Source organism: Pantherophis guttatus, chromosome 11 (genome assembly GCF_059756535.1).
Source record: "Pantherophis guttatus breed Tessera chromosome 11, ASM5975653v1, whole genome shotgun sequence".
Taxonomy (NCBI): domain Eukaryota; kingdom Metazoa; phylum Chordata; class Lepidosauria; order Squamata; family Colubridae; genus Pantherophis; species Pantherophis guttatus.
Genome location: NC_142073.1, coordinates 16,427,940 through 16,451,627, shown reverse-complemented (window position 1 = coordinate 16,451,627; position 23,688 = coordinate 16,427,940). Strand labels below are relative to the sequence as shown.

The 23,688-nt window shown below is 41.7% G+C and overlaps 1 protein-coding gene across 3 annotated transcripts in view; it reads left to right on the top strand.

Moving 5' to 3' along the window:
- The window catches only part of ADAMTS18 (ADAM metallopeptidase with thrombospondin type 1 motif 18), a 106,486-nt gene that overhangs the window by 39,370 nt on the left and 43,428 nt on the right, over window positions 1-23,688 (top strand). For all 3 annotated transcript variants that reach the window (XM_087877067.1, XM_087877069.1, XM_087877068.1), the window contains exons 6-13: window positions 3,906-3,989; window positions 6,158-6,317; window positions 8,192-8,297; window positions 14,062-14,199; window positions 14,299-14,452; window positions 15,957-16,052; window positions 17,195-17,343; window positions 22,267-22,439. In XM_087877067.1, coding sequence (XP_087733193.1) covers window positions 3,906-3,989; window positions 6,158-6,317; window positions 8,192-8,297; window positions 14,062-14,199; window positions 14,299-14,452; window positions 15,957-16,052; window positions 17,195-17,343; window positions 22,267-22,439 — 1,060 coding nt within the window. The remainder of the gene's footprint in view (window positions 1-3,905; window positions 3,990-6,157; window positions 6,318-8,191; window positions 8,298-14,061; window positions 14,200-14,298; window positions 14,453-15,956; window positions 16,053-17,194; window positions 17,344-22,266; window positions 22,440-23,688) is intronic.

The window sequence follows — 23,688 nt, the reverse complement described above, 5'->3', positions numbered from 1 at the left end:
CTTCATGTAAAATTAATCTGGTCTTTGACAGAACAGCCTAATGAGGGGTGTTAGCAGCTTACTATGAGTATCTCTATGTGGGTCAGTGATTCACTATTCCCAGACTGACAAGGGCAATTTCTTTCTCCATAAATTTTCTGGAATCGGTCCTCCATATTTTGACGGCAAAATATAAAAAGGGAATAGTATGAAAGTAAGCTTTTCCAAGATATAATCAATAGATCCAATGATCCAACACTTTCAGGAACTGGAAGAGATTTCTGTTGCTGAATATTACATGCCTAAAATCTCTTCCAGCTAATGACAGTACCATTGCTTTGAAGCCAAGCACTTCAATGAAGCAAATTGGGTTGCCCGCCTCTGTGCCTCAATCAGGAGAATGATGTCATTCTATGGCACAAAGCATCCTGCTGAGAGGAACCTCAGCTTGCCTTGCACATCCCAATGTACTTGCAGTTTGAGATGTGCAGCCAGAAAATGGTTTGCAACTTGCATTATTGATCAAGAGAATCAACGCAGCTCTGCCCATTTGAACAAGATAGAGCCAATCTGGCTTGGCCCAAGATTTATCTAGTCTAGCATTGTGGTAATCAGATATTCCCCAATGGAAGCTCACAAAGAGATGTATATTTAGATTTGGTTGGAAGGGACCTTGTAGGTCATCTAGTCCAAGCCCACCCCATCCTAGCAGGAGACCCTACACCATTTGTGACAAATGGCAGCCCAATCTCTTCTTGAAAGCCTCCAGTGATGAAGCTCCCACAACTTCTGAAGGCAACTTCTTTTCCATGGGTTGATTGCTCTCAGTCAGAAAATTTCTCCTTATTTCCAGGTTGAATCTCTCCTTGATCAGATTCCATCCATTATTCCTTGCTTGGCCTTCAGGTGCCTTGGAAAATAGCTTGACTCTTTCCTCTCTGTGGCAGCCCCTCAAATATTGGAACACTGCTATCATGTCTCCCCTGGTCCTTTTCTTCATTAGACTAGCCATACCCAGTTTCTGTACCCACATACAGAGAATGCATCAGTTAATGATCATATAACCATCCAACATATCCCACTCTATCATGGTATCCCGAAGCTCATTTCTGGAAGGCTAACAGGGTTGGGCCAGCTTCACCTCTGGGACAATGATGTTCATCAGGACAGAGGTTACAGCAGGAAGGTTTTCCTCCTAGAATTCTCCCGATGAAACTCCCAGGCTGACACCTCTTCTGCCGGACCTGATGGGCTGGGTAGATGTTACTGGGGAGAGGTGGTCCCTCAAAAAACCTCCCATGCCATATAGATCTTTAAAAGTCATAACCAACACCTTGAATTGGATCCAGAACCAATCTGGCAGCTTGGGAAGCAGAGGTGTAATGCATGTCATTCTTGAAGCATACATAACTGCTCCTGCTACTACATTTTGCAGCAGCTGAAGCAGGGGTGAAATCCAGCAGGTTCTGACAGGTTCTGGAGAACCGGTAGCGGAAATTTTGAGCAGTTCAGAGAACCGGTAGCAGAAATTTTGAGTACTACGAAGATACCAGGTGGCAAATATCACTTCCGGCTGGCCCCAGAGTGGGGTGGGGATGGAGATTTTGCAATATCCTTCCCCTGCCTTGCCTACAGAACCAGTAGTGAAATTTGGATTTCACCACTGAGCGGAAGCTTCTGAATACTCCTCAAGAGCAGCCAACTGATGGTGTGTTACAGTAGTCCACCTGGAAGGTGCCTAGGACACAAGGCGCCTATGAATATCATTATTAGTAAGAACATTTATTCATCTATCTGTTCCCAATGTACTACTATTCAAGCAGGGAAGACTCTTTGAAAGAGTCTCGATTTAGTATTTGCCTGATGGCCTTGCAGTGACAAAGATAGATAACAGATACTGAATGGAGTGCTTTCGTAAGCCGTTTCTTTCTGCCCCAGGATTTGACTGGGTCCATGCCCAGCACTGATAACAAACAAGCCACATTGTCACGTTAGATTAAATAGCACAATGCCATCAGTGCTGTGGCCCTGCTTGAGTGTTTACGCTTTGCTTCAAAGTGAGGAAGGAAATGAGGTTATGAACTTGCTCCCTCTTTCCCCTCCTGACCTTTCTCCTCGCTTGTGTTAGCAGGAGTGGGAGTGCATGCTTGCTTCTTTGGCACTAGACACAGCTACTTGAACCCCTTCATTAATGAGGAGGGTGCACAGAGCCTGAAGTTCAGGACAGAGGAGATACCAAGGTATATTATTTCCTTGAAGAAGGAATTTAAAGATTTGGTCTCGGGCTATAACACTCTTGCTGATTTCTGAAGGATCAACTGTCTTGCCTTATGAACTTACCTATTCAAGACCGTCTTCTGAACATTTACTGCAGTTGATTCTGTTCTGACCTAGGCTTCCCAAGAGCAGGAAGCAGACTCCTTGTCCCGACAAAAAAACCTTTTTATTAAGTTACTGTGAATTCCTCTCATTCACATCCAGCAAAGTCTTTCAAGGAAGAATTTACAGTCACAGAATTTATCTGGCTAGGAGAGCTGCCAGGCCGATATCTTCAAAACTTGGCAAGAAGTCTCTGAGAGTCATGAACCAATTAAGCAAACTAATTGTCTCCTGCAAACTCCACTCCCCTTTTGCTCCTCTTTATTCTGTATGGGAGGGGCCATTCTTCGTCCGCCTGTGGCTTTACTCCTGAGTTGACCCTTGTTCCTTAGCTGTTCCCTTCTCCTGGCAGCTCTGTGTATGCCCACACTGGGAACAGGCTCCAGCTGTTCTTCTGCCCATTGATGTCTGACTCCGAAGGCAGCTGACAACTGTTAGACGGCCCTGGCCCCATCTCTGCCTCTGACGCAGAGCCCTCATCAGAGCCTTCCCCAGACTCCAGGACTGGACCACGTTCCTCCCCAATCTCCTCACTGTCTGAGTCGGCCACCAGCTCCACTGGCCACTGGCGGGCCACAACAGATTCCTCCTTTTGCAATGGCTTTCTAAGATTCAGAAATGGCATGAGCCATACTGCTCTATTAAGCCATGATTTGTTTAATTGTCAACCACAATTGGTTAGATAATTTACCATATTGTTCACTCCATAAGACACACTCCGCCCCCCCAAAAAAGTGGGTGGAAAGGGTGCCGATCCTTTGGTGAATAGCAGCCGGGCTGTGGTGGCGGGTTAGGCGGGCTGTGGGGTCCTTTTACAGTGCTGAACCCCACCTCTTCTGTCTTTGTTATTGTCTGCCTCTTCTGTCTCTTTTCCCCAGTGTAGGAGTCAATAGGTGGCTATCTGTGGCCCTCTAATGCTCCGTCTGAATTTTTTTTCTTGTTTTCCTCCTCTAAACCGAGGTGCATCTTATGGTCAGGTGCGTCTCATAGTGCGAAAAATACGGTTTATGATAACCAAAACTCTAAAGCTGGATAGACAAATGCAGTAGTTGGGGCATCCGTAACATGTTGAATCAAAACCAAATGCGTAGTAGGAACCAGCCTAAGAGTTATTTTAATCGACCGCTCTAGAGGGAAAATATTTTTTGTGTGATTCCAGGCCCTTTTTCTCCCATAATAGTTGTCCTCCATTGTCCGTATTTGCATGGTCTGTTAGAGTTTCCATCAAGAATTAGGAATGCTACTATGTCAATCTTGTGTTTACTTGATTAGATTAGTATTGTTGAGATATTTTCACATTTTCTCACTTAATGCCCCTACCCTACCCCAAAGTGTCTTTGAAATATACTGGTTTACCACACAAATTTTCCTGCACGATTTTTGATAAGGCTCAAACAAAGAAAGGATATGTTCCATGTGTCCCTCAAGCCTTCAATTGTCCATTTCTGTTTTAATTTCATAGTTGTGTCAGGAGTGAATTTCATCTTCCTATCGGTTTTACTTGTTTTTTCTTCCTTATCTTCTTTGCCATGTTAATCTTTTCACAGGTCTCAAGTCTTTTCAAGGATGGTACCATTGGAAGTGACATCAATATCGTTGTTGTGAGCCTTCTTCTTTTGGAGCAAGAACCTGTGAGTGATTTGTCATCATTTTTGTCAGAATGTATTTTACATGGAGCTAGGGGTTGGGACATTGAGGCTCTCACACAAGCCTGTTACATAAGAAATTGCTCTGAAGAATTTATTTTCATGGTGATTCTCTTGAGTTTATGAACCATATGCAATAACACAATGAGTGTCAAATCCATAACAGTAACCCAGAAAAGTAGTTTCTCACAGAGTTTTGTTTAGCTAGAATTATTACAAAGAAAAAAGGATAAGGTTATAGAATCTTGGAAACTGGATTTGTACATATTTTAATTCACCCTTTATCAGGAGTACATTAAGATGGGGCCCTTCTTAATTCTCTTTCTCACACTACCTTGCTTTAAGGGGAAACTTGTTTCCCTGTTTAGAAATGGAAAGGAATAGCTATGTGTATTTCTTCTGTGATGTTTGCAAATGTCCTTTGTCCTTCTTAGGCTTTTAGATGGGAGTCCATTGATTCTCAAGAGTATGTTCCCATATGTTGTTGTTCCTTTTCCCCTTGTTTTGTTCCTCAAATAGCAATAGCAATAGCACGTAGACTTATATACCACTTCATAGCGCTTTACAGCCCTCTCTAAGCAGTTTTACAAAGTCAGCATATTGCCCCCAACAATCTGAGTCCTCATTTTACCCACCTCGGAAGGATGGAAGGCTGAGTCAACCTTGAGCTGGTGACATTTGAACTGCCAAACTGCAGCTAGCAGTCAGTTGAAGCCGCCTGCAGTACTGCACTCTCACCACTGCGCTACCTCGGCTCTTATTGAAATGAAATATGAAAAATGTGAGTGGCGTTGTATTGTGCTAAGGATGATAGACTAATGGTCTTCCTCAAAATCAAATCAATAAAGGGCTCCAGAAAGATGAAAGCACTGAAACTGGGACTCAGTTTTAACGTAGATGATGTCTTGAAAAGAGAGAGAGAAGGAAAAAAAAAACCTTGTTTACCCCAACATGTGGGAGGGAGCGTACTGCATCCCTTTTGCCTTTCAGCTCCAATCCAGGTGCCCTCAAGCAGTCGCATTCATGACAAACCATTTTATACCAAATTTATATTTCGCTGATAAAGAAATAGAATCTATACTATAGATCTATACTAGTCTCCCTTTATTTCTTTATCAGTGAAATATAAATTTGATATATTTATAATCTGCAGTGGTTGACGATCATGTTTCACTTAGCTTTACTCAACAATTTGCCTTTAAAGGTTACATGGCTTTTTTAAAAAAGGTTGCCCATGCTGTATTGTCTAAGGACTGCTACTGGTTTCTGCTATATTTTCACAAGGTTCTTAAACTCACACTAAAAATACCAGACAGAAAAGATTTTTCATCAGAATGCTAAAGGAGCAAGCTCTTTTTCTGTTTAATTTTATACTAGAGACGTGCATGTATGTTCTGGCTGCATGCCTTGGTATTATATACATATAATTGAATTTGACTATCATAATAGGTGACAGAGATAAAAGTTGATAATTAATTTGGCAGCCTTTCAAGGGTATTTCAAAATGGTTTTTGTTAGATAAGGAACCAAGACAAGGTAGTATAAGCTAAATGTAAACAAATGAAAAGGGAAAACATGGCTGACTTACAGTATCCTCCAAAGCACCAGAGGGCAGGACACGAAATAATGGGTTAGAAGCCTGTTAAAGATCTAGATACAACCTAGAAGTAAGGAGAAGTTTCCTGACATTGAGAATGATTAATCAACGGAACAGTTTGTCTCCTGGATTTGTGGGTGCTCCATCGCCGGAGGTTTTCAAGAAGAGATTGGACAATGTGTCTGGCATGATATAAGGCAGAGGTCTTCAAACTTGGCAGCTTTAAGACTTGTGGACTTCAACTCCCAGAATTCTGGGAGTTGAAGTCCACAAGTCTTAAAGCTGCCAAGTTTGAAGACCTCTGATATAAAGCATCCTGCCTTGAGCAAGGGGCTGGACTAGAAGACCTGAGATCTCCAGCCTTATGATTCTATGTTCTAAAAAGTGGCCTTCAGAGCACTGAATCCTAAACAGTATTGATTTTAACAATGAAAAGCAAATGCAAATTTCATGTTCATGTCTCCATCTACTTTTTATTGCCCCCCCCCCCCCAGATCTTCTTTTCTTTTGTGTTACTGGGGATTGTGCTGTGCGATCATCTGTAATTTTTCTACAGGGGGGACTAGTGATCAATCATCATGCAGACCAGTCACTGAACAGTTTTTGCCAATGGCAGTCAGCTCTGGTTGGAAAGAACGGGAAAAGGCACGATCATGCTATCTTGCTTACTGGATTTGATATTTGCTCCTGGAAGAATGAGCCTTGTGACACTTTAGGTAAGACAAGAGAAACATGGGGACACGGATGGCAAATGATCAATTGGCAGAAGGGAATATTTGTAGCTCACGGTTCAACTGTGGGATCCTTAGTGCTCCCTGAGCTTGGTGATTTCCCTGCAGACGTTTCATTACTCAACTACTACATTGATGATATTACCTAATTTGGCAATGAAACGTCTGCAAGAAAGCCACCAAGCTCAGAAAGCACCAAGGAGCTCAAAATGATGTGTTAGAAATACCGTAACCAATTGGCTTCAGAATTCATCAGGCAAACCTTGTTTTACTGAACAAGGTTCAGTATTATTTGTTTTACCAAATATAATTGGTAGATTAACAGAGGTTGCTGTTGCTATTAGCCAATCAATAGCAAACATTGCTGATAGTTTGAAGAAGGAGAAATGTGATTGGCTTAGTTGGTACTAAGGACTGTTGTTCTAGATAACTTCCTATACATCTATTCTGGACAGTCCTATACATCTATGCTCCTATAGATAGTCCCAAGATAATGTTCAAAACTATATATGATATTAATGTTAAAATTTTATTAATTTTAATGTTTATTTTATTATCTATTGTTTCAATATTTTTAAATATTCTGAATATAGAGAGGAGAAGAGTATTAGGCTCAGGACTACATGAGAAGGGAATACACCAGAGGTGTGTTTCAGCAGGTTCTGACCAGTTCTGGAGAACCGGTAGCGGAAATTTTTAGTAGTTCGGAGAACTGGTAGTAAAAATTCTGACTGGCCCCGCCCCCAACTATTCTCTGCCTCCCGAGTCCCAGCTGATCGGGAGGAAATAGAGATTTTGCAGTAACCTTCCCCTGGATTGGGGAGAGAATGTATCCTTCCCCTGCCACGCCCACCAAGCCACGCCCACCAAGCCACACCTAGGTAGTAAAACTGGTAGTAAAAAATTTTGAAACCCTCCACTGGAATACACACACACACACACACACACACACACACACACACACACACACACAGAGTAGCATGAGGAAACATTAAACCTCTCTATGCATGTCTAATTGAAACTCCAAGGCAAAACCATTAGGAAAATACAGATTACGAAAAATCATATTGATCTCTTAACTTTTACTTATTCCTTCAATAAGAGCCTTGGTAGTACAGGGGTTTAAGGCACCCTGTTATTAAGCTGGTTATTAAGACCAGCTGCCTGCAATTATTGCAGGGTTCGAATCTCGCCAAGGCTCAAGGTTGACTCAGCCTTCCATCCTTTCTAAAGTAGGTGAAATGAGGACCCAGTTTGTGGGGGCAATAAGCTGACTTTGTATAAATATACAAAAGGATGAAGGCTATTGCTTAGCACATTGTAAGCCACCCTGAGTCTCCGGAGAAGGGCGGCATATAAATCAAATTAAAAAAAAAAATATTGACAGCAGGATTTGGGGCAATTGTAAATGACACCCCCAAAGAAGAATTACCTGGATGAGAGAAACATGGCCACTGTGCTTCAGGAAGCTTCCCAGTTCTGTTGTTTTAGATTTTGGAAATATCGCTAGCCGACCATTCTTAATTCCTCCTGGCTGACTTTCAGAAAAGAATTGGCATCTCTTTTTAAAACCCGTTTTCCCAGCTGACCTAGACTGATGTTGAGTCAGCAGAGAAAATGAGCTCGTGTTAGTTTTGCAGGCCAGCTGTTGCAGACAAGATGCATTTATCTTGGATTGACCCCGTTATTTCCATTTGTCTATCTGTTCCATTTACACAAGGTAACAAAATACGCAGTGAATGTCCAGCCTCTAAAACATGGCCTCCATTTGCACAAAGTTAGGCAGCAGAATGGAATTCTTTTCATAATTTCATTCTTTTCCTCCACAATGCTTCCTATTTCTTGTAATTTCCTGGCAGGCTTTGCTCCAATCAGTGGAATGTGCAGCAAATACCGGAGTTGCACCATCAATGAAGATACGGGCCTTGCTTTGGCATTTACTATTGCCCATGAATCTGGACACAAGTAAGCAATTTCTCATGCATTTTTATCCCTACCGAATGCATCAAAGATAAATGCTTTTCATTCATTGTAATCTTAACATAGCGCTCTGGGCTATTAACGCCCAGTTTGATATCAATTTTGGTTTTGGAGATCTGGTCGTAGGGTTTTATTGCCTCTTATAGTGACATTATATGAGAAGGAGGAGGCAATATTTTCAATCACCAAAGGTTATAGAGAAACATGAGAGGATAGTTAAAAGGTGTATTCAGATGGTTCGGACTGGTTCGGGCGAACCGGCAGTGGCGACTTGCAGGTGGGCCTGCCCACCCGTCTGGGCACAATCCCGTCCTATATTGCTGTGTTTTTTACACCGCACGTATGCGCCGATGGCGTTGTGGTCCACCTGTAGCCTGCGGAGTTGGCAGCGGAGTCGGACAGCGATGAGGCTGAGGAATGTCCTTTTGTGAGGAGGCCTTATGGAAATGTCTCCCACACAGAAACTCTCCTTTGTTGGTTGACAGCTCCATTCAGCTCATCCTTTTTTTTTTTTTTAAATTATCAACAGCCAAGCTGCAGTCTTTGCATGCTAGGTGAATCCCCAATTCTGCATGAGCTGTTCCAAGCTATTCAGTCCTGACTCTGTAAACACACAGTGAACCACTGGCTCTGACCTCATGTCTGCATGAGTGGCCCTTTGACTGATTCCTCTTCATCTGAAAGGAAATGAGGAATTAAAAGACTAATCCTAACCCAGTGCTAATTTTTGCCAGGCGTTGTCTTGGATGGTTGGCGGGTGGGAGGCGAACCATAAAAAATGAGTGTCGGGAATTCAGTCCTTGGACCTTTTGAATTGAGATGTGCACTATTTTGTAAGGGGGGAGGGTAGGGAAGGGGGGCAGAACTATGCGGGGACACATACTCATTACAATTGAGGCATGCCCACAACCTTCATCTCAGAACCAAATTTTTTTTTCCTGTTTCAAAAGTCTGCTTCATCAGCACAGATTGGTTAATCCTGTTGTGATATAATTCTACCCTTCTTTTCTCAGAGTAATATTATGATGACAGGGATTGGTTGGTCTCTGGATCAGATCACCCAGTAGATAAGTGGCAAAACAAACTGACAGGCCAAAACCATGAGACACAATCACAGGGTGAGAGAAAGTGAACAGAGATGTTAATCCAGAGGCGAGGTCAGAAAAAACAGGGATTATCCAGAGATTTAGCCATGTATTTCTCTACGTATCCAATTTGTATGCTGTTAAAGGAATGACCTACTTAGCAATGAGGCAGGGACATTTTTATATGTAGTTTTTCTTTATTGGCCAAGTATGATTGGACATACAAGGAATTTGTCTTTGGTGCATATGCTCTCAGTGTACATAAGAAGAAAAGATACATTAGTCATGAATAATAAGGTACAACACTTAATGTGTTGTCATAGGATACAAATAAGCAATCAAATCATACTAGGAAACAATATAAATTGTAAGGATACAGCAAAAAGTTACAGTCATACAGTCATAAGTGGGAGGAGATGGGTAATAGGAACGATGAGAAGATTAATAGTAATAGTAATGCAGATTTAGTGAATAGTTTGACAGTGTTGAGGGAATTAGTTGTTAAGCAGAGTAATGGCATTCGGGAAAAAACTGTCCTTGTGTCTAGTTGTTCTGGTGTGCAGTGCTCCATAGCGTTGTTTTGAGGGTAGGAGTTGAAACAATTTATGTCCAGGATGCGAGGGGTCTGTAGATATTTTCACAGCCCTCTTTTTGACTTGTGCAGTATATAGGTCCTCAATGGAAGGCAAGTTGGTAGTAACTGTTTTTTCTGCAGTTCTAATTATCCTCTGAAGTCTGTGTCTGCCTTGTTGGGTTGCAGAGCCAAACCAGACAGTTATGGAGGTGCAAATGACAGACTCAATAATTCCTCTGTAGAGCTGTATCCGCAGCAGTATAGATAGTAGACTGAGTTCAGTGAGAATAAAAAAGAATTATGCGATAATTTTGCATTATAATCTTCCGGTTTGATGATTGCACAGTAAATGACATTCTTTTTTGAGATTTTTCTTCTCCTTTTCCTCCTTTTTCCTAATTTTCTCTTTCATATCATTGTTGATATATCCGGACAGGAAGGATTTATGAAATGTCTTCCAAAAAAAAAAAAAGCATCTTGGAAAGACTGAGCTTCATTCATTTGCCAATAACTGCTAGGAAATTCCCCCACTGTCGTTTGTCCAAGCATGTGCCTTTCCAGCTGAATAATATGGGAAATTGGCAACAATGGCCTTCAGTTGCCTAGAGGCAGACAATCCTTTAGAAGTGCTGCCTAATGATCCTATTAGCAGTCAGATAGTAATTATGGAGGGGAGAGAACGTTTGAAACAATTATAGGTAGGTTTTTTTTTAAAAAAAAATAAAGCTTATAAGTTTTAATAAAGGTAAAGGTTCCCCTCGCACATACGTGCTAGTCGTTCCCAACTCTATGGGGCGGTGCTCATCTCCGTTTCTAAGCTGAAGAGCCAGTGCTGTCCGAAGACGTCTCTGTGGTCATGTGGTCGGCATGACTAAACGCCAAAGGCTCACGGAACACTGTTCCCTTCCCACCAAAGGTGGTCCCTATTTTTCTACTTGCATTTTTTAGATGTTTTCGAACTGCTAGGTTGGCAGAAGCTGGGACAAGTAACGGGAGCTCACCCCATTACATGGCGCTAGGGATTCGAACCACTGAACTGCCGACTTTTCGATCAACAAGCTCAGCATCTTAGCCACTGAGCCATCGCGTCCCCTATAGGTTTTAATAGAACATCCTTATGAAGGAACTTCACCAATGAAGTTGATGTCAATTATGGAAGCCAAAGGCTTAAAAATGAAAAAAACCTGGAGGGCAGCATTGGTAATATCCCCAAATTCTCTATCCAACTTGTGGGGATGAATAACATTGATGGAGATTCCATAATTAAAATGGTTTATTCTCTTGGGAAAGGGCAGAAACGGTGCTCTATTTCCATGAACGAGGCCACCATCCCTTCCCTTTTGATCAGTTTCGCAACCTCAACCGTTTTAAGATGCCTGGACTTCAACTCTCAGAATTCTCCAGCCAGCATGGAAATTTGGGGAGTTGAAATCCCCAATATCTTACAGTTGATGAAGTTAAGAAACACTATCTTTGGTATCACTACTCCATATGCAAATAATGCACGATGGATGAGGATGTCATTTTTTTTTTTTCAGTCATAAAAGCTGTTGGCAGGGAGGCTGGGGCACAGTTTTATTGAACATTTCCTCTCTTTTTATTTTCATTTCTGGTGGGTCAGCATCACAGTGGACAGTCCTGGAAGAGATTCATTCTATCTCTTTCCGCTTCTTTTTCATGGGACCAAGGAATAATAAAAGAAACAAGCATTCCTCCCTAGGCGGTTCCCATTTAACCAATGCTAGAGAAAATAATTAATTAAGGGTTGAACTGTGGGGTTGTTGGGATTTTCTGAGCTTGGTGTTTTGTTTTTTTTTGATGATGTTACCTAGTTTGGTAAAGCAGTATCTGCAAGAAAACCACCAAGCTTTGAGAGCATTAAGCGCCCCACAGATCCCTTTTAAAGCAGGGGTGGGCTTCAAACATTTTAACAATGTTTTAACAAAGCCCTGGGTGATCGGTGGGCGTGGCCATGGTGGGGGTGGCCTAGTCGGCATCCTGCACCATGGTGGTGGTGGGTGTTTTTGACCTTCCCGGGCTCTGGAGGCTTTTCTTGAGCCTCCGGGAGGGTAAAACAGCCTCTCCAGGCTCTGGAGGCAGAAACGGGCCCATTCCCGGCCTTTCCAAACTTCCAGTAGGCTCGTTTTTCACCCTCCCTGAGCTTCCACACATGCCCTGCACTTACCTGCATCCAAAACGGGCCGTGTGGGGACTCCTGGGAGGGGAGGGGCAGGGTGGATAGGGTCAGCCAGGAGTGGGATTTGGGGGTTCTCTGAACTGCACAGAATCTTAGCTAGAGGGTCTCCGAAAACCCTGCAAACCCTCAGCAGCCCAGCCCTGCTTTTAAGTCACTGAACTAAGTTTGGGAAGCAATGATCTATAGCAGTGAGGGCGAACCTTTTTTCCCTCGGGTGCCGAAAGCACGATTGCGCACTTGACAGTGCGTATGTGTGTGCCGACACCCATAATGCAATGCCCCCCGCAGGCCTTTTCCCCCCCATGCATGCACCTGTGACCCCCCCATGCTCCCCTGCCCCCCACGGATGCGTGCATGACCCCCCCACCCCCACATATACACATGTGCCCCTCCACCTCCCATGCATGCACATGCGTCTCCCAGCAGAGACCCGAAAATCACCTGGCCGGCGGGAGGTGCGCGAGCATGCGTGGTGGAGCTGACCTGGGCGTCGGCTCGCGTGCCCGCAGAGATGGCTCTGCGTGCCACCTGTGGCACGCGTGCCATAGGTTCACCATCGCGGATCTATAGCAACAGTAGCACCAGAAGAAGGCACATGATTTTTTTTAAAAAAATCAAAGCCCATTCATTTACTCCCCTCTTTCCAACTTTTCCATCCCTAAAACTTTGACAAAGTTTTAGGCTGTCAAAGCAGAAAGGAGAAGATATAGAATAGCATTAAAATAATGTGTGCATTGCACTAACAACAGTAAGCATCTAATGCTGTACATGAGCATAAGCCAATTGATCTCTGTCCCAAATATCTTTTGCAACCATAAGGTCTTGCCCTGTTAATGGCTTTAGATGGCAAAAGATTAATGGGGCAAGCAAATCTTCTCTGAAAAGAAATGCTAAAGTCTAGATGCCATCACCGGGATGGCTGTTTTGTGTCAATAATCACCACTGGCTTTGCAAAATAACACAGGGGCATTTAAAGAGAAATGAATGCTTAGTCTTCAACGAAGCATTCATTTAGTTTCACGCATCACTCTTCTTTCAAGGAATTTCACTATGGCCTGCATTACCTCCACCGCTATTTTTGAAATATCAAGAATGGTTGGGTTGAACTTCATTTTTCCGCAACCATTTCAAAGGCCCTAACTAATAGATCATTCTGGTGTTTTAAATCAGTAAGTTAGTTCACCAGGCAGAATTCTGATCTTAAAATATTGTGAGCTTAGATCACCCAGAGAAGCTTCTATAAGATAGTACCCTCCAGATGTGTCGGAGTTCAGTTTCCAGAATTCTCAGTAATGATGACCAGTTAGTATCATAAGTATAGTAAGTTTTTATTCCAGTTATAGATTGTCTTATCTAGTGAGTTCTAACTTCTTCAAAGTTTCCCAATTTTGTGCTACCATCCCTACAATACACCGTACTATTGAGTTTGAAACTGCTCACAGTTTTATATTTCTTCTGTTTTATTTTATTTTATTTATTTATTTATTTATTTTTATTTGATTTATATGCCGCCCTTCTCCAGAGACTCAGGGCGGCTTACAATGCGTTAAGCAATAGCCTTCATACTTTTGTATATTTATACAAAGTCAGCTTATTGCCCCCACAAACTGAGTCCTCATTTAACCTACCTTAGAAAGGATGGAAGGCTGAGTCAACCTTGAGCCTGGTAAGATTCGAACCTGCAGTAATTGCAGGCAGCTGTGTTAATAACAGGGTGCTTTAAACCACTTATTTTATTACATCTGTTCTTAATTATTTTATGCTGACTATATTTGTCTTTCTGTTACGCATATATTACAAGTAGGCAGCAATTCTACTATGAAATATTCTATTGTATCTGGCCTTGGTGCTGTAATAAATTGATTTCTTTTCTCTTTTTTCTGGGATGCTCAGTTTTGGCATGATTCACGACGGAGAAGGAAACCCTTGTCGAAAAGCTGAAGGTAACATCATGTCTCCCACTCTCATAGGCAACAATGGAGTGTTTTCATGGTCGGTGTGTAGCCGGCAGTACCTTAACAAGTTTCTCAAGTAAGTCCAAGCCTAGAAAATTGCATTTTTTTTTCCAAATCTGGAACCAGGTTTTGTGGAAGAGCAAAGCTTTTAGATGGTTGATGCTCTTTTTCACAGCACTGCTCAGGCAGCTTGTCTGATAGATGAGCCCAAACAAGCTGGACAATACAAGTATCCCGATAAACTCCCAGGACAGATCTATGATGCTGATACACAATGCAAGTGGCAGTTTGGAGCAAAAGCAAAACTCTGCAACTTGAGTTTCGTGAAGGTACTTTTTTTTTTTAAAAAATTTTTTTTATTGTAAACAAACATACACATATAGACATAAACGTTAAAACAAACTAGACATAAACTAACTATACAGTGAAATCAAGTCACATAACTTGAACTTTGAAAGTAGAGTTACTTCGGTAATTGTATATCAATATGTCTATATATATTATCTTTCATCTTGTATCAATGTTTATATAACGATATTTCCTTTTATTTCCTTATTTTTGTATCATTGGGTGGTAGTCTCTTATTTCGTGTCTTTTTTATCTAGCCATTTGTACCATTCTTGCCAAATTAAGTAAAAGTCTGTATCTTCTTTTCCTTGTATTTCTTTGGTCAATTTGTCCATTTCTGCACATTCCATAATTTTTTGTATTATTTTTTCTTCTGGTGGCGTGTTTTCCAATTTCCACATTTGTGCGAAAACGATTCTAGCTGCAGTTAGGATGTGTATTATCAAGTATTGTGTCTCTTTTTTATAGTCCTTTGTCAGTATACCTAATAGGTAAGTTTCCGGTCTGAGGGGTACTTTTTGGGCGGTAATTTCTTCCAGCTGACTTTGAATTGTTTTCCAAAATTTTTTGACTTTGGGGCATGACCACCACATGTGGTAGTAAGTCCCCTTCTGTATTTTACACTTCCAACAGTTCTGATTAGTATTGGGAAACATCCTTGCCAACCGTGCAGGGCCTGACAACGTTAGAACTTGCACCGCAGAAGAACAATGAGCTCTTAGCAAGAGGTTTATGAATGAATGGAGGGGTTCCAAGCAGCTCCAGGGTCTTCATGGTTTCTAAATCTTCAAATGGTCGGGCAAAGCCATGGCTTGTTTTGAAGGCATTGCTTTGGGTTGGAAGTCGAAGGGGCCCACTGTAACTGCAGGAAAAAGGATTGGGCTTACAGGAAGAAATCTGTAATTGTAGAGCGTATACAATGACTGTGTGTCCTTGTGTTGTGGAGGAAGCTGAGGATCGGGGAATAGGAATGCCTCAGTTTCCCAATTCATTCATGGCATCTATTAATCATGGGAATAGAGCTCAGTTTTGAGGATCTGCAAGTACAACTTGGAAGAAGGTCATGATGAAGATCTATTCAGTCCAGCTCGACTCCTGGTCAGGGCAGTTGGGTAGCTTTCTTAACAAAATCACAGACGTTTGTCTCAACTCTTGGTCTAGCCAACAAAGAGTTTCTCAGGAAGCCTCTCATCCAAGGGTTAATGAGTTTTGATCCTGTTTAGCTTCCGAAATCAGCCAAGGTCAGCTAGGTACTGCCACCTGCTGAGCCATTTGGAAAAGTGATAACCTTACAACCTATGAAAAACCGAAGAATAAAAGCGTAGAAACAGTAAAACCCTTTATAATATATATTGCATGGAACATACTATTTCTAGAAGAACGAAACTCTTGGAATGAAAATGCTGGTTTACTTTGAATATGAAAGCTAAAAGTGATAAGAGCGTTCTCTCTCTCTCTTGCTCTCTCTTACAAAAATATACTCAGGATATATGCAAATCACTCTGGTGCCATAAAGTTGGCCATCGCTGCGAGACGAAGTTTATGCCTGCTGCAGAAGGGACACTGTGTGGAATAAACATGGTAAGTTAAAGAAACTGCAATAGAATGCACACCTCTTCCAGGTTGAAATGCATGTTTTTGGGGAAGTAGGTAGTTACTTGTTTTGAACAAGGAATCTAAAAGAAAGCTATGTCCTAGATGGGTCTGGGATACTTTTGAGGAATGCGTTTGCATCTCAGGATCAAAATCCAGGTTCCAGATCCTTCTTGGTGAATGTGGGAGACACATCAGATGGGGCAGAAGCAAGCAGTCCCAGCATCAGTATCATAGCTAGCAGTGGCGAAATTCAATTTTTTTTTACTATCGGTTCTGTGGGTGTGGCTTGGTAGGCGTGGTGTGGTGTGGCTTGGTGGGCGTCGCAGGGGAAGGATACTGCAAACTCTCCATTCCCACCCCACTCTGGGGCCAGCCAGAGGTGGTATTTGCTGGTTCTCCGAACTACTCAAAATTTCCGCTACTGATTCTCCAGAACCTGCTGGATTTCACCCCTGGTAGCTAGTATGTATGGGGACGTGGTGATTCAGTGGCTAAGACACTGAGCTTGTTGATCGAAAGGTCGGCAGTTCAGTGGTTCGAATCCTGAGTGTTGCGTAATGGGGTGAGCTCCCGTTACTTGTCCCAGCTTCTGCTAACCTAGCAGTTCGAAAGCGTTTTCGGACAACGCTGGCTCTTCAGCTTTGAAACAGAGATGAGTACCGCCCCCTAGAGTCGGGAATGACTAGCACATATCTGCCAGGGGAATCTTTACCTTTACCTTTACCTTTAGCTAGTATGTACATAGTTATGCTTATAGTCAGATGCCACCATTTGCTTACAGAAGTAGTGAACTCCTTTGTGATGTTATGATTTACAGTATGTATATCTGTAATGTGAAAGTGCTCATACTTAAGTATTTATATTTAAAATCAGAGCTGATAAGCAGATCCTCCTCCTCCTCCTCCTTGATATGGGGAATGAGTAGAGATAATGAAACTCTGCAATTTGCTACTGTGCCATTTCTCTCCTCATCCTTAATTTCCATTACACATCACTTGTCTTTTCCACCCATTCCAACCCTCACCTTCCCTTCCCCTGAAAGGTAGGTTTGTTTCTAACCCATGTTTTGATTCATTGATAGCCATCATCCTAGCAAAACATGTTTTCTCTATTCCTCTTTCCTTCAGTGGTGTCGAAGGGGCCAGTGTGTACTATTTGGAGATCATGGTCCCAAACCTGTGAATGGCCAGTGGTCAGCATGGTCTAGGTGGTCAGACTGTTCTCGGACTTGTGGCGGAGGAGTCACGTACCAAGAGAGACATTGCAACAATCCCAAGTAAGGCCCTGCTATGAAAAGATCTCATGTTTCTCTCGTTATCTGTAATTCTGGTAGGTGACAATGGAATTCTTTTTTTAATATCTGTCTGTCTGTCTGTCTTGTCTTTCTATCATCTATCATCTATCTATATCTATGTATCTATCTCTATCGTCTGTCTATCTATCTATCTATCTATCTATCTATCTATCTATCTATCTATCTATCTATCTATCATCTCTCTCTCCCATCCATCCATCCATCCATCCATCCATCCATCCATCCATCCATCCATCCATCCATCCATCATTATTATCTATCTATCTATCTATCTATCTATCTATCTATCTATCTATCTATCTATCTATCTATCTATCTATCTATCTATCATCTCTCTCCCATCCATCCATCCATCATTATCTATCTATCTATCTATCTATCTATCTATCTATCTATCTATCTATCTATCTATCTATCTATCTATCTATCTATCTGAATATATACATATAATATTTAATATATAGATTAAAGAATTCCATATTCTTTAATATATATTAACGTTTTATACATACACCACACATGCAAAGACAAACACTGAATACAAAGAATTTTATTAAAAATTAATCATCCCTTTTAGTAGCTGCGTTTCTCTAAGCATAGCATTTTATAAAACTCGTTTTTAATAAACATATTAGTGGTAGCATGTTAAAAGTAATATTAATGCAATATTGTATACATTTAAATTTGTACTTTTTCTACCGTTGGCTTTGATTGAAATTTCTTGGCTTACAGTATGTTTAGATTTTACCTGAGCTCTGTTTAGTTCAACCACCTATTTCATGCAGCAGTTTTTTTTTTTAATTTGATTTATATGCCGCCCTTCTCCGGAGACTCAGGGCGGCTTACAGTGCGTTAAGCAATAGCCTTCATACTTTTGTATATTTTTTATTTTGTATATTTATACAAAGTCAGCTTATTGCCCCCACAATCTGGGTCCTCAATTTACCTACCTTAGAAAGGATGGAAGGCTGAGTCAACCTTGAGCCTGGGGAGATTTGAACTTGCAGTAATTGCAGGCAGCTGGATGTTAATAACAGGCTATTAGTCCGCTGCGCCACCAGTTAAACAAATGTTCTTGGGAAGTCCATAAGCAACACAGGAAACCTGTGGCTTTCACTTATATTACTTGCAGAACTTTGTGTTCAGTAGCATCCTGTCACCTGGATAACAATCACTGAGCAAATCTGCCCTCCATAAATTATCTGAAAAATAACTGTGTCATCCGTTGTTGAAAAAGCTAGCATGCCTTGTGGCATCCTGAAATATATAATTAATCACACAAAGGGCCCTGAGGCTACATCAGGTCACGCTTATCATTTTCATCCACTGTGGTCAGCCAGGTGCGTTTGCAAAGTTCACAGCTGTTTTTATTTCTCTCCTCTTCTCCTATAATTGATATGTAATGAGAATATGCTGGCCATGATTCAGGAGGCAGTTGACAGACCTCAAAAACTAATTAAGATTTGTAGCCAATTCTGATTCTCTTTCTCCTTCTTCTTGTGTGTTCTCCTTCTTCTCCCATGGGTAGCTGACACCACATTTAAAGGCATTGAATTCACATCTTAATCTTAATCTTATTTTAAGAGACGTTTCCTTTTATCAGTCCTGAATCTTTCTGCACTGGTTGCATTAGAATTCAGAGAATGCCCTATTTCTCTTATTTTTGTAACTGTATAAAATACTTCTAAATCTTCACTTTACTTCACTGTAATTTAAACAGCCTTAAATGCTGCTACAGCCTCCTGGTCACTTTGGTTGTCCCTTCTTCTACATTTCTCATCTATATAGTTTCTTTTAGGACATACAGTAGATTTATTACAGAAAAATAGTCAACCTTCTTTGAATACTAGCTACAATTAGGGTTCATCTGCACCTCTATAACTGTCGGGTTTGGTTCTGCAACCCAACAAGACAGACACAGACGTCAGAGGATAATTAGAACTGCAGAAAAGACAATTACTACCAACCTGCCTTCTATTGAGGACCTGTAGACTGCACGATTCAAAAAGAGGGCTGTGAAAATATCTACAGACCCCTTGCATCCTGGACATAAACGGTTTCCACTCCTACCCTCAAAACGACGCTATAGAGCACTGCACACCAAGACAACAAGACACAAGGACAGTTTTTCCCCGAAAGCCATCACTCTGCTAAACAAATAATTCCCTCAACACTGTCAAACTATTCATTTAGTCTGCATTACTATTACTATTAGTCTTCTCATCATTCCTATTATCCATCTCCTCCCACTTATGACTGCATGACTGTAACTTTGTTGCTTGTACCATTACAATTTATATTGATATTGATTGCTTCCTAAGTATGATTCGATTGCTTGTTTGTATCCTATGACTATCATTAAGTGTTGTACCTTATGATTCTTGACAAATGTATCTTGTCTTTTTATGTACACTGAGAGCATATGCATCAAAGACAAATTCCTTGTGTGTCTAATCACACTTGGCCAATAAAAAATTCTATTCTATTCTATTCTATTCTATTCTGTTCTGTTCTGTTCTGTTCTGTTCTGTTCTGTTCTGTTCTGTTCTATTCTATTCTATTCTATTCTATTCTATTCTATTCTATTCTATTCTATTCTATTCTATTCTATTCATTTGTCCAAGAAGTTTAAGACTGGACTATTCAGTTGAAAACTGCTCCCAAAGAGTTGTGCTCCCAAAGAGTTCACAATTTCTATCCAAAAAGGAAATTCTTTGTTTCCTATCCCTTGTCTAAGGGAGAGCATATTTTCCCAAATTCTTTAGCAAAAAGGAAGAAAGTTTATTTTCTCTTCAACAAATTGGTGTTATAGCATTAAATTCCTGCAAACCAGGGCAACAAGTTCCATCTTGTTTTGCAAATAGATGAGTCTTAGATTGTGCAAATGGCACCTGGGTTCCTAACTTGCACATGTTAGCAAGTTCTTCCCATGATGGATTTAACTGAATAGCATATTGTGAGATGATGGCAATTGGTTTGTAATGGGCTTAACTTCTAGTGATGACTAACAATATAAGGATTTAGGCATCATTTCTCAGATAAATATTATGTGTTGATCTGAACATTTCTTCATAATCTATCCGTGCAATTTTACACAAGGAAAGAAATCCTGGATCAACTCAACCAAATCTAGCCCAGGGGCAACTTCATGGCATGTATATTTAGGAGTTGTGTGCAGGTGAAAAATGACGTAGCTCTAAAATCTGGACAATTCTTATTTACTGAATAAATGATCAGTGATACGGAGCCATTAACCATAACTCAGTTTTGGTCAATCTAGAACCACTTATGTTACAAGTAGAAATTCAATATAGGTAGCCCTTGCCCAGTAGTGAAATCCAATTTTTTTTTACTACCGGTTCTGTGGGCTTAGTGGCCGTGGTGTGGCTTGGTGGGCATGGCAGGGGAAGGATACTGCAAAATCTCCATTCCCACCCAACTCCAGGGGAAGGATATTGCAAAATCTCCATTCCCACCCCACTCTGGGGCCAGCCAGAAGTGGTATTTTCCGGTTCTCCGAACTACTCAAAATTTCCACTACCAGTTCTCCAGAACCTGTCAGAACCTGCTGGATTTCACCCCTGCCCTTGCCTTATTATCATTTTGTTAGGGATCCAAGTAACAGACCCAAGGCAATCAAGACTCTGTATCCTGGGGGTTCCTCATGTATCGACTTATTAGGACTGTCATATTTGCACATCTAGGGAAAACCCAAAACCCAAAACCCAACTCTGAAGGGCCCCTAGGTTTTCCCCACCCAAATCAAAACTCAAAAAGCCCGCATGTCACACATCCATCATGTGAGTCCAATCAGGTCGCAATCCCATCTTCAGCAGGCTGTAGTCCACACCTCTCTAACACCTGGTGGAGTGTCCTTTTTTCCCTATTATTTTTCCCAAGGGTGGCTTCAAAAATTTTAGCAAGGGGTTCTCTGCCCAGTTGCTGGGTGGGCGTGGCCATCTCCTGCACCACAGCGGGGTGTGTGTGTGTGTGTTAGCCCTCCTTGTGCCCTGGAGGCTTTCCTCAAGTCTCTCTGAGGACGAAAATGGCTGTTTCCGGCCTTCCTGAACTTCTGGTAGGCCCATTTTTCACCCTCGCCAAGCCTCCGCGCGCCCTGCACTTACCTGCATCCAAAACAGGCTGCGTGGGGACTCCTGGGAGGGGCAGGGTGGGGTGGGCGGGGGCAGCCAGGAGTGGGATTTGGGGATTCTCCGAACTGCAAGAATCTTAGCTACAAGTTCTCCTCAGCAACCCATCTCTAATTTTTCCACAACAGGTCAAAGACATGATGTTTTGCCTAGCAAGGCAGCTTTGGGGAATTTTTGGATGGAAGACATGACAGGCCTGGACTTCAATTTAAGCCCTGGTCAAATGGAGACCTCCCACCTTGTGCTACTTTTAAGTTAAAAGGAAAGGGAAGGAAAGGAAAGGAAAGGAAAGAAGGGAGAGATCGAGAGATCTGAGGCTGGTTTAGCAAATTTTGATTTGATTCATATGCTTGCATGCGTTCAATGGTCCCTTTGTATCGCGGACACAGAAGATAAGATAAATTAGCCCAATGTATACATGCCTGATAAATGCGAATTTTTCTGGTTGATCAGCAATTTTATTCAGCAAGCAATCAGGTATTAAATAGCAGATTGTTCTTGGGTTTTTTTTTGTTGAACTTAAACTATACTAGATTCATTGTTTAGGCAAATGAAACAAAACCCGCAATTTCATGCAGCTCACCATAGATTTAAATGATTTGGGTTTTTTTAAAAAAAACTTTTTAACTTCATATTTATATTAAATAATAGAAACTGGTATGATGCTAACGCATCCAGCAGTTAATTATTTATTCCATATTTGTTATTGCAAACGGGTTTTCTTTTTTCTTTGCAGACCTCAGCATGGTGGCAAGTTTTGCCAAGGCTCGAGTCGCATTTATCAACTTTGCAACATTCAGCTCTGTGCATCGAACAGTCCAGACTTCCGAGCCCAGCAGTGTGCTGAGTATAATAGCAAACCTTTCCGTGGATGGTACTATAAATGGAAACCCTACACCAAAGTAGAAGGTGAACCAGATACAATAAGGATCAATTTTGGTGAAATAGAATAGAATAGAATAGAATAGAATAGAATAGAATAGAATAGAATAGAATAGAATAGAATAGAATAGAATAGAATAGAATAGAATAGACCTTGGAGGTTTTCTAGTCCAACCCCTTACTCAGGTAGGAAACCCTATACCTGTGATGGTGAACCTATGACATGCATGCCACAGACGGCACGCGGAGACATATTTGTGGGTACGCAAGCATTGCCCTAGTTCAGCTCCAGCGCGCATGCGCATGCCAGCCTTCTGATTTTCAGGCCTTCCGGGCCCACCGGAAGTCAGGAAACGGGTTGTTTCTGGCCTCCGGAGGGCCTCCTGGGTGTGTGTGGGAAAGGCAGTTTTCGCCCTCCCCAGGCTCCTAGAAAGCCTTTGGAGCCTGAGGAGGGCAAAAAACGGGCCTACCAGGCCCACTGTGCCATTGCGTGCCAAAAGCAGGGGGAGCATGGGGGGGGGAGGCATTGAATTATGGGTGTGGGCACACTCATGGGCGACCCCCCCGGCACTCCCCCTGCTTTTGACATGTGACAGCAAAAAGATTAGCCATCACTGCCCTATACCTTTTCAGACAAATGGTTGTCCAATTTCTTCTTAAAAACTTCCAGTATTGGAACATTCACAACTTCTGGAGGCAAGTCATTCCACTGATTAATTTTTTTAAAAATTTGATTTATATGCCGCCCTTCTCCGGAGACTCAGGGCAGCTTACAATGCGTTAAGCAATAGCCTTCATCCTTTTGTATATTTATACAAAGTCAGCTTATTGCCTCCACAAACTGGGTCCTCAATTTACCTACCTTAGAAAGGATGGAAGGCTGAGTCAACCTTGAGGCTGGCGAGATTCGAACTAGCAGTAATTGCAGGCAGCTGGATGATAATAACAGGCTATTAGTCTGCTGTGCCACCAGGCTCTTTGTTCTAACTGTTCTAACTGTCAGGAAATTTCTTCTTTGTTCTAGGTTGCTTCTCTCCTTGCTTAGTTTCCACCCATTGCTTCCTGTCCTGCCCTCAGGTGCTTTGGAGAATAGATTGACCCCCTCTTTTGGGGGGCAGCCCCTCAAATACAATACCATGTAACCTCTAGTCCTTCTTTTCATTAAACATGTCGATTTAAAGCCATTATAGCCAGTCAATACAACATGCAGTAAGATTCCATCACTTAAACAAAAAGAAAATACAGATAGTCCTTGTCTTACAACAATTAGTTTGGT